The 11,502-nt window shown below is 36.0% G+C and overlaps 1 protein-coding gene across 1 annotated transcript; it reads left to right on the forward strand.

Annotated features, from left to right (window-relative positions):
* Nucleotides 1-6,519: 6,519 nt before the first annotated feature.
* On the forward strand, nt 6,520-11,209 carry LOC109049759 (neuroguidin-like). The gene is given in 12 exon segments (XM_019067415.2): nt 6,520-6,628; nt 6,861-6,920; nt 7,059-7,130; nt 7,213-7,350; nt 7,676-7,760; nt 7,857-7,870; nt 7,873-7,911; nt 9,599-9,713; nt 9,836-10,010; nt 10,128-10,275; nt 10,413-10,473; nt 10,553-11,209. Coding segments are annotated over 12 exon segments (951 nt in total). The 5' UTR covers nt 6,520-6,604; the 3' UTR covers nt 10,573-11,209.
* The last annotated feature ends 293 nt before the right edge of the window (nt 11,210-11,502 follow it).

Here is an 11,502-nt window from a genome sequence, read left to right on the forward strand (position 1 = left end):
GCAGCATGACTGGCCGAGGCTAATTAACAGTATAGGGTCCAATTTACAGTACAGGTGGAGTTAGAATTAGAGAGAATGGAGTCCTGTAAGCAGAAACATTGGTTTTAGGGCTCACAATAAGTCAGTATGGGGGCAAATAAAAACAGTGGGACACATGACAGTGTCGTTTATGTAGATTGGTAATGCTGGTTTCTCTACACAGACTGCAAACACTATAAACCAAATGAGCAGCTGTTGGCTGAAGTGACCACATCAGTGAGTCAAACAACAAAGCCTTTAAAGAGGATTTTAGCATGCAAAGAGATTAAAATAATATTTTTTTAATTAAACATCTGCCTAGATGTTGCAAATCACATTTTATTTGGCTATGGAGACATGATATTTCAAATGTATAAAATAGTTGTATAAATGCTGTAATCATCTGATGCACACACACAAAAAAAAAAAAAAAAAACACACACACACTACATATATATATATATATATATATTTATATATACAGTCAAGTCCATACATATTTGGATACAGGCACATTTTTTTTATTATTTTAGCTGCTTATTTTATGTGCTTAAAGTGCACACTTTGAGCTTTAATTTGAGGGTACTCACATCAAAATTGGAGGAGAGGATCAACTCTTTAATATGTACCTCCCCCTTTTTTCAAGGGACCATAAGTAATTGGACAGTTGACTCAAAAGCTGTTTCATGGACAGATGTGGGCTATTCCTTCATTATTTCTACATCACTTAAGCAGATAAATGTCTGGAGTTGATTGTAAGTGTGCCATTTGCATTTGGAAGCTGTTGCTGTGAACCCACATCGTGGTCATAGGGGCTCTCCATGCAAGTGAAACAAACAAATCCATCAGAGAGATAGCAGGAACATTTGGAGTGGCCAAATAAACAGTTTGGTACATTCTGAGAAAAAAAGAATGTAGGCGTGTCACTGTCAAAGTCTACAACCAAGAGAAGACTTCAGGAGAGCAAAAACAGAGGGTTCACCGCAAGGTGCAAACAAGGCCAGATTAGACTTTGCCAAAAAACATGTAAAAAAAAAAAAGCCAGACCACTTGTGGAAAAGCATTCTTTGGATGGCTGATGATAAGATCAACCTCTACCAGAATGATGGGAAGAAAAAGGTATAGAGAAGGTTTGGAACAGCTCATGATCTGTGAATCATGGTGGAGCAGTTTGATGGCATGAGCATGAATGGCTTCCAGTGGCACTGGGTTGCTGGTGTTTAGTGATTACGTCACAGAAGACAGAAGCAGCCGGATGAATTTCTAATCAGATTCAGCTGAATGCAGCAAAGTTGATTAGACAGCGCTTCATAGAACAAGTGCACGATTCAAGTCAATCTCCCAATCGAGTATGCATTTCAATTGCTAAAGACAAATCTAAAGGCAAAAAACAAAAAACACTAACAACAGTTGCAGTCAGCTGCAGTAAAGGCCTCACAAAGGAGGAAGCATCACAATGGAGGAAACCTAGTCTCTGGTGATGTCTATGAGTTCCAGACTTAAGGCAGTCACTGCATGCAAAGGATTCTGAACAAAATATTACAAATGAACATTTTATTTTGACTACATTTATTTGTCCAATTACATTTGAGCCCTTGAAAATGGGCGAACTGTGCATAAAAATAGTTGTAATTCCTCAGCATTTTATGTAATATTTTTGTTCAAACCCCTGAATTAAAGCTTAAAGTCTGCATTTCAATCACATCTTGGTTGTTTTATTTCAAATCCATTGTAGTGGTGTATAAAGGTTTTAGCTTTAACTCAAGGGGCTGAACAAAAATTTCACTAGTAGATTTTTTTTTAAACAACAGCAACAAAAAAACAAAAATAGATTGTTTAACTCTAAAAGTACCCCTAAGTTGGGGTTAAAGGTTAAAACCAATCCTTATTAATGATTTATTAGGAATATTGTATGTATATGTTAAATTTTGTGTTATTCCTTATAGACTGACAAGGGAAGTCCCTCATTCATTTTCATTAAGCTCAACTTTGGGTTTGACGATCAGATCAGCCCACACCCTCTCTCACATTGTCCAGAGTTCCTCAGGAGATGGACTTAAAGCCCAGCCTTCCCACCTGATGCTGATCACCACGGCCTGAAGGCACCATTGAAATAACTAGGGCTTTTAGACTTGCTACTTTAAGCTCCTCTAGAGTAATTATGCATTCATGTGTGTGTAATTGGCATCCACGAATATGAAATGTTTGGTGGGCCCTTAAACAGTGTTAGGATCTTTGAATGTCGCCCTTGTCAGACAAAGCCTGGAGGTGTTACCCCCATTTCCATCTATTTAGAGTGCTGGGAAGAGGTTGAAACAGCCCTGTGTTTACAGTAAACTTTAGGGAAAAATGCTGAGTGCTACTGAACTGCTCTTCACCCACTTATTAGTGTCTCCCACCCCCACCCCCCACCAGCCATCAATAGCTGGAGTCTTAATTAAACAAGCAGATGCAGGAGCGTCAATCATACGCCGAGACAAGATTGTAACAGTCTGATATGTAATGTTCTGCTGGGCATTTCATTCCCCTGACATTACTGTAAGTTCTGGAGGAGAAATCACGTGAAAGAAATGCAGACTCAAAGTAATCCACCAAAGAATATATATATTCTTTCTTTTTGCATTAACCTTTTCTGTTTGTTTGTTTATTCATCCTTTCAACCATCCATCCATCCATTCATCTACTTATTCATTCATTCATTTACCCATCCATCCATCTACTTATCCATCCATCCATCAATCCATCCATCCATCCATCCATTCATCTACTTATTCAGTCATCCATTCATTCATTAATTCATTCATTCACTCAATCATCTATTTATTTACCCATCTATCAGTCTACTTATTCATTCATTCATTTACCCATCCATCCATCCATCCATCCATATATCCATCCATCTATCTATCTATCTATCTATCTATCTATCTATCTATCTATCTATCTATCTATCTATCTATATATCTATCCATCCATCCAACCAACCATAATTTTGAATTAATTTATTTATATTTGGAAACATTCATTATTGGAGTCAAAACTCACAACCTACTTGTGAAGTGACAATAAAGGAACTTTATTAATTTTAAAATGAAACTTAGACACTTAAAAATTATTCTGAATATATAAATAAACATGAAGAAAGAAATGAATATGTAAATAAAATAAAATAAAAATAATTCATATATAGATATATAAATAAAAACTAAAATGAAAAGTGACTAAAAAGTGATTTGTTTAGTTTATAACTTTTTTAGTTATATTTAGAGTATATATTTTATACTTTTTTTAGTTATATACTGTATTATATACTTGTTTAGTTACAAAATAGCTTGAAAAGGGACAAAATAACAAACAAATATTAACTCTCCGTTCTTTATCATTTATATGGGAAAGTGGTTAAAAAGCCAGAATTACTGCATGAATTTCAGGCCTTAAATCAAAAGCCTCTTGTCGAAAAAGAGAGAGAGAGCCCAATTCCCACATCTCCACAGGATTTTGCTTTGCCTGCATGGTGTCTTTGTCGAAAGCAGTTTGTTGTTGTTATCTGAGTAACAGAAACAGCCCTGGTAATCCTTTATGTGGCAGGACGCATAACTGTTAAAACTCCCCTGATAGTCGTGTGGGGGTGCGCAGCGCTCCATTGTCATTGAGCAGCAGATCACACTGTTACCATTGGATTCTTTGTAATGTGCGCTGGGTTTTTTGCATGACCATGAGGCCAATCTGCTTGGATTGCTCCGCTTGGTAAGGGGCCTATAGGTTTTCAATGAGGTCTGTATTACACTCACTTTCAACTGTTATGTTCCCTGCGTTCTTATCTTTTAGCACTCGGAGACCACATCTTTAAGAGTTTCATCCAGCTAATGATATTACCAGCCAAGACTAATTTAAGAGGGAGCCTTCCTTAAACGGCACTATAAAGAACATCCAATCAGAGAGCAGAAAAGCCTCAGAATGACTTAAAGCCAATTTACTGATGAGAGAGGGAAACTGGGTTAACTTTTTATTGCTTTTTTCCCTCTAATCCATAAGAATGGGAACAAACATGGCAGCTCTTTAAGAGACAGATAATAATTACATTTTACAAGCGTTCTTGCAGCCACAAACATAGACATATCCTCTGTGGCCATAACAAGAAAGAGAGAAAGAGAGTGTATGTTCGGGAAAGGCTCTGTCAGAAACACGTATGATTTCCTTTAATAGTTACAGAAGCCCAGACACAGATTCATTAGTGATTCCTGTAAGGTCCATCATGTCAGGAGGGTTAACAGGAAGAGCGTCGGCCCTTAGGTACAGCAGCGGCTGCTCAAGGACACACTGCTTTTCTCACACTGACACACATCTGTCTCTATCTGTTCTCACTTTGCACCTATGTAAGCCTGTTTCTCATCTCATATCATTATCAACACCTTTTTAATGTATTTGTGCCTCTCTCTTCCTCTTATTATAAATGTAATTCTGCATTTGCATTCTACATTTAGTCATTAAGCAGACACTTTTATCCGAAGCGACTTACAAATGATGACAATAGAAACAATCAAAACCAACAAAAGAGCAATAATATGCCTAACGCGGTACACTAAGAAAGTTTTATATATGTATATACATATATATGACAAAAATAAAACAAGATAGAATAGAAAAAGTATAGAGAAAGCTAGTGAAAGCTAATTCTTTCAAGCACACACTCACAACATTTATTTTTATATGTAAATGTATGATTCTTTGGTAACTCTTTAGACAAGGGAACACATTTGCATGTAGTGGTGCTTACTAACATGCATACTGGCTGTTTATTAGTACCTATAAAGCACATATTAATGCCTTATTCTGCATAACTCTGCCCAACTACTACAATTTACTTACTATACACAAACAAGTTAGGAGTTTGAGGGAAAAATCTAAACTAATAGTGAATTTGTGTTTAGTGTTACTGATTCTTCCATTAGGAGAAATTTCTAAAGTTTTTTTTAAGGGGTAAACATTTTAGTTTTAATAGGTCAGATTGCATTATCTTTAAACATCTGTTTTATTAATAGTGTTATAATGTTACATTTGCCATAATACCTCTATTTTGGGCTTATTAATCAAGCTAGACATTTAAATTTATTTTTTAGAAGAACTATAGAGAGTGATTTAATTTGGGGAAAAAAAATAAAAATACTGTTCACTTTTTTTCCTAATACAAATACATTAAATTAATATAATCTTAACTGCTTATAACAAGATTCTGTGTAAATATAGTTGTCATTACCATCACAAATACAGTATAGAATTTACCATTTCCAGTTGTTGTTGTTGTTTTACCATTAAAAACACAGTAAGTGTAGATGCAGATACAGTGAAATTCATCAATAAGCTTTAAGAAAAATTTACTTCCATTACACTACTGTGAAAAGATCTTGCAGAAGATGAAAAACACTAGAAAAGAAAAGCTCAAATGGCAAAGAATTTAATATAAACACAATTCAGTAGGCTATAAAATGTTAATTACTGTACAGTAAAAAAGAAATTAAAAATACAGCGTCCTCAACCAAAATGTATGACAAAAGACTTTCTCTACTTCCCCTAAACAGTCATCTCTCAGTTCTGCAAAAATACAGTATACATGTAAGAAGTACTTGGCTACAAATCGATTCAATAATTACAAGTTGGGGGTTAGAACTTGTAAGGGGGGTAGACACAGAATAGTGAAAATTCTCTTATCTAAAGTTTGGTTTCTCATATACTATACTGTAATTTTTTACTGTATGTGTGGGTCTAATAGTATAAAAACTGTATAGATGAGCCTGTAGGCCAACTTCTTATGTACTCTTGTTTCAAACAAGTTATTACTTGAAAATTTAAGATCACAAACAACTAATTTAACTTCATCTGCATATATTATTGAGTTAGGCTATTCCAAACTAAATAATTATCTGCATCAGCAGGCTAAGTACACGGTTTAGGCTATATATGCGATTAATGTTATAACTTAAATTAACATGCATTTAAAGTTTCATTTTTCAAGTGATCAGAAATGTTCATGATGTAAGAGTCATATAAATATATAATGCACAGACTGAACTGTCTCACATATTCTTACTCCTGTGCATTATAAGTGATGCAATCTTCTGGTGAAAGGTAAAACTGCAGAAAGCTCGGGAAAGTCGAATATCACAAATTCTATTTTAGAATTGTGAATGAACTACAAACAATCTGCAATTTGATCCTGTTGTATTTATATTTGGTTAGTAACCATCTGAAAAATGCTCCCAAACCCCTCTAAAACCAGCCAACACATCAGTCTAAAACCAGCAAGATTAGAGAACCACCGTATGCTGGATTATGAATTCTAGCAGGAATGGTAAACAAAAATAGTGTTCATGTTTAAAATGTGTGTCTTACTTGATGTATGTTTTTATTCGACTTTTAATGGCTCAAATATCGTTTTCGGTCGTTTTATCTTCGTGTATGTAATACACTATATAATATTTCAAGCACATTTGAACACGAAATACTCAATTTGTCTCAAGACGATTTTTGAATTGCGTGCTGTGAGTTTTGTCCCTACGTGGATCCGTATCAACTTGGTTAATCCAAGATGGCGGCCACCACCGTTGCAAACGTGAGTTGTGCTTTAAATAAATAAATTTGTCCTTAATTTCAACCTAAACTTTAGATGTGTTGTGATGTAACTGGTTGATTGTAGTGCTGTTATCATGTTCCGTGTCATGGAATTCTCTATTATTTCGCGGATAACTGACAAAATATGGCAAAACTGTCCATTGGCTAACCTGATAGCGTTTATTATCTATATTCTCTGCGAAACGCTTAACTAATGTAGTTGTATTTTGCAGGATCTTGTAGATAATGATCTTCCCGCTGCTGTGCGTCTACTCAACAGTCTCACAGAACAGGTCTGTAATGTCACAGAACCTGAAGATTCTGCTTTAGATGATTTTATACGCTCTTATTTTGTGTTCAGCGTCACGATCGGTCATAATACACAAAGATATGAGAAGATGTGATGGTGATTGACACGGTCTTATTTTCAGGTTGCTTCAGTTACAAGTCATGTCCGGGACCTGATAAAGAAAGTCAGAGAGAAAGCTTATCAGACCTCTAAGGTAGAAGTATTTTTATGATATTGATTACATATCTTCACAATCTGCCAAAAATGTTTGATATCTTCTTTCTTTTTCTCTCTAGGGTTTGTCTTTTTTGGACTTGAAATATCATCTATTACTGTTTTACCTTCAAGACGTCACTCATTTGATCAGTTTAAAGACAGAAGGAGAAAGTCTGAAGGACAACAGCGCCATCCACAGGCTAGTCACCATAAGGACGGTACGACACTAACCTCATAAAGCACATAACGCTCACAAATTCATTTTGTTAAAACAAAAACAAAGTGTGTCATCCATCTTTTTTTGTCATTCCTCAGCTGAATCAATTAATTCTCTAAATAAACAAATACAATACTGGCAATTGTAGCATCAAATTAAATATATTGAAACCATGTCTTTCATTCTTCCTGATTTCCATGTATAATGTAAATGCAATTAAATGTATGGAAAAGTTATAAATCAGTATATACTTGTGACAGCAGAATACTTTAATTGCTGTGCCTATGTTTAAGGATAATTCACCTCGCTCTGTTTTTGTTTTGTAGGTTTTAGAGAAGATGCGTCCTCTAGATCAAAAGCTGAAATATCAGATTGATAAATTAGTACGGACCGCAGTAACAGGCAGCCTTGGTAAGTCTTTTATTCTTACACTTTTTGTCATTGATTGCACATATTAAGAACACTCATCCACAAGTTAACAGACTTGACTGATGGTGTTTCTTCCAGCTGAGAATGACCCTCTCTACACTTTCGCCCTAACCCTCAGAATCTGGTCAGCAAGGTAATGTTCCTTTGAATTAAACTTATTTAATTTGTGCATATTTTTAATAAACGTATTTTTTATTCTATAAGCGGAGCTAGGTAGATTTTGTAACCTGGCTTACCTGATTCCAAATTACATGACAAAAATTATAGTTAGTATCATAATCCATATAATCAGACTACTTTTAGATTACTTTTTTGACCTATTTGATTTAAATAGGATCATCATGTACAATATTGATATAAAAATATGAGTATGAAAATCTATTCCATTTGAGCCCCTTTCACACTGCATGTTGGTCCCGGAAAATTGCCGGATCACCTTCTGTGTGAACGCAAACACATCCCGGGATTGATTTGAGTACCTAGTAATATTGCCGGGTTCAGTCCCGGAACGAGCTCTGTGTGAAAAAAAGCCAGAACCAATGCCGTAAAGGGTGTGTTGTAGTGATGACGCACGTTATTGTTCGACTCTTTTACCGGGTGTTTTGAAGGCAGATCAACGTTCGTGCCAAAAAAATATGTGCAAACTGTAATGAAGCAGAGATCAGTTAGCTCCTCACTATCCGCGCTGAAGATGAGATCGTTCGCCAGCTTAAGTTAAAGTTAGCGTGGCTAGCGTTTTCGACTCGTACATTACACATCACATCTTGATGTCACGTGTCATTACGGGACCTTTACGGGTTGTGTGTGAACGCACGCACAGATTCCGGGAAATTACTGGCAGTGTGAAAGGGGCAAAATCTAGCGACCCAGGAACAATTGCCGGGACACATTGCCTGTGTATTATCTGGAATCGCAGTGTGAAAGGGGCTTTGTTGTTATCAACGTGAAGTGCATTAAAGGGATACTCCACCCCAAAATGAACATTTTGTCATTAATCACTTACCCCCATGTCGTTCCAAACCCATAAAAGCTTTGTTCATCTTCAGAACACAATTTAAGATATTTTGGATGAAAACCGGGAGGCCTGTGACTGTCCCATAGACTGCCAAGTAAGTAACACTGTCAAGGTCCATAAAAGGTATGAAAGACATCGTCAGAATACTCCATCTGCCATCAGACGTGCAATCTGGGTTATATGAAGTGACGGGAACACTTTTTGTAAAAAAAAAAAAAACAAAAATAATGACTTTATTCAATAATTCCTTTGTCAGCGGTCTCCTCTGTGTCTATATGCTGTGTATGCTCTTCTGTATCATCCGTGCCACAAGGATGCGCCGTTTCTACGTGTATTTAGTTTTGATTTGAAAGAAAACAGCGCATCCATGTGGCACAGATGATACAGAAGGTGATATGGAGCTATTACGGATTTGACATGGGGGTAAGTGATTAATGACAAAAATGTTCATTTTGGGGTGGAGTATCCCTTTAAACATTATACATTAAGGTTTCCCAAACTGGGTTTGTGAAGGAAACTGTAGGGAGTTTGTGAGTTTAATGAAAAGCTAATAGTTAGTTAAAACATAAAAATGTTAAATAAAAACTATTTTTAAAATGAATCAAAATAAAACCCTTACTGAAAAAAAATTGAATATTTTATTTGTGTGTCATGTGTCCAAAACCAATGTCAGAGAACCGTGAACATGCAAATGCGATACTTATATATATATATATATATATATATATATATATATATATATATATATATATTATATATATATATATATAAAACCAAAACATTGCTGCGTTTCTTTCACACATAGCTGAGTGAATCTGAGAACTCAGATGAGGACGACAAAGGAGGAAACTCAAAGGGGGAAAAAGATCCCTCAGCCAGCCGGAAATACGTACCTCCTCGTATTGCTCCAGTGCATTATGGTAAGTCTTTTGATTTTGTTTAGCAGTTCACGTTGGTTACCTAGCTGAGGATTTAGATGTAGAGACATACAATAACACCGATAGTCAATACTCATCCCAAACCCTGCCCTGTCCATACACAGACGGAGACATCACAGAAGCAGACCGACAGAAGGAGCAGATCGATAAACAGAAGAGAGCGGCACTCCGCAGCTCTGTGATCCAGGAGCTCCGACAGCAATACAGCGACGCTCCCGAAGAGATCAGAGACCGCAGAGACTTCCAGACCGAACGGGAAAGCAGAGAAGAGCTCAACAGGTACATCATATGAAAGTTTATGGAAATATTATATTCTAGACATTAAATATAGCTGATACGGTAAACAAACCGTTGGTGTGATCATTCCTCTTTTAATTTTGAAAAAACTTCATAAAAGAAAAACTATGAGGAGTCCATGATGGTGCGTCTCAGTATGACACGTGAGCAGAGACTCAGGAAGAGAGGGATGGTGGGAATGACATCACAGCTGAGTAACATCACACGATTCAGTGACATCAGCGCTCTGACAGGGGGAGAAGCACAGGTAAGCTGGCCCATGGCATCATGGGTAGTATTAGATATCTTGTAGAAGTTCTAGTGACCATTGTAGTATTTCTATAATGGGTAAAATGCATTTTTTTTTCCTTTTGTTTGAAAAACTGAATTTTCTCTTTTTGATAGGATATCGATAATCCAAAACCCAAGAAAAAGAAGAAAATTATCAAGAAAGGGAAAAAGAAAAGTAAGTATTTGTTTTGTATGTTACGTGAATGCTTTTAAAAAAAAAAAACTGGATATTAATACATGTTTTAACTTTTCAGTTTCAAGGAAGCACAAGTAAACCACTGATGCCAAGGAGAAATTTTAAGATGAATTTCAACAAAATGATTCTTTTCATGTTTAAAGGTGCTACAAGTTTTTTGACTCTACTAAAGCATAAAAATACCATAATATGTTTGCAGATATATAAGAAACATGTTAAGTTAACATACTTGTTTATCTGAAAAACAATGCTACGGTCAGTTATTATCCCTTGAAAATGTGCGATCCGGGTGGAATGTCTGTCTTTGTTTTGGTTTGTTAAACCCGCCCACTGCCAGTTAACCCAACTGTATTTCGGCACCAAGGGTTGCCAGTTGGTGGAAAACACAGCGTATTTAATTTCATTCATCGTCAAGTGCGCTTGTTTGTGTCATCAATCTGGCAACCTGCATGTGCCTCAAGTCTGAGGAGGAGGGGACGGGTAAAAAAAACCCCTCTCCGATATTTTGAATTTGGACTGCAATACCTAGTTCAACAACTCAGTGTCAATCCCACATACAGCACCTTTAAATAAATCTTTCCTTTTGTGAACAAGGGTGTGGAGCCTTATGTAAAAAGGTTAGTCTCAGTGCTAATCTGACTTCCTTGTTTGGCATATCCTTGAAGACTCTAATAAAATAAGGTGACTGCATGGCATGCTTATTTTTTCAAGTGCATTCAGTGGTGAAACATATTTAATCATTTAATTGGATCTATTCAATCATTGTGTTTGATCTGGTAAACAAAAATGCCCCAATTCTTGATAATTATGTTTAATAAATGAAGGCAAACTAAAATGATCACGAACAGGAGTTCAAATATGTATTATTGTTTCTTCCCGTGCCGAGCCTGCATGCATTACAATGACTGCCACTTGTATCAGGTGTTCTTTTAATGGTTTTAGTCCCACTCAAATCACAAGTTTGCTATAATGTGGCAAACCAAATCAACCATATAATTTGTGCTTTTT

The sequence above is a fragment of the Cyprinus carpio genome, chromosome B24, assembly GCF_018340385.1.
Source record: "Cyprinus carpio isolate SPL01 chromosome B24, ASM1834038v1, whole genome shotgun sequence".
Lineage (NCBI taxonomy): Eukaryota > Metazoa > Chordata > Actinopteri > Cypriniformes > Cyprinidae > Cyprinus > Cyprinus carpio.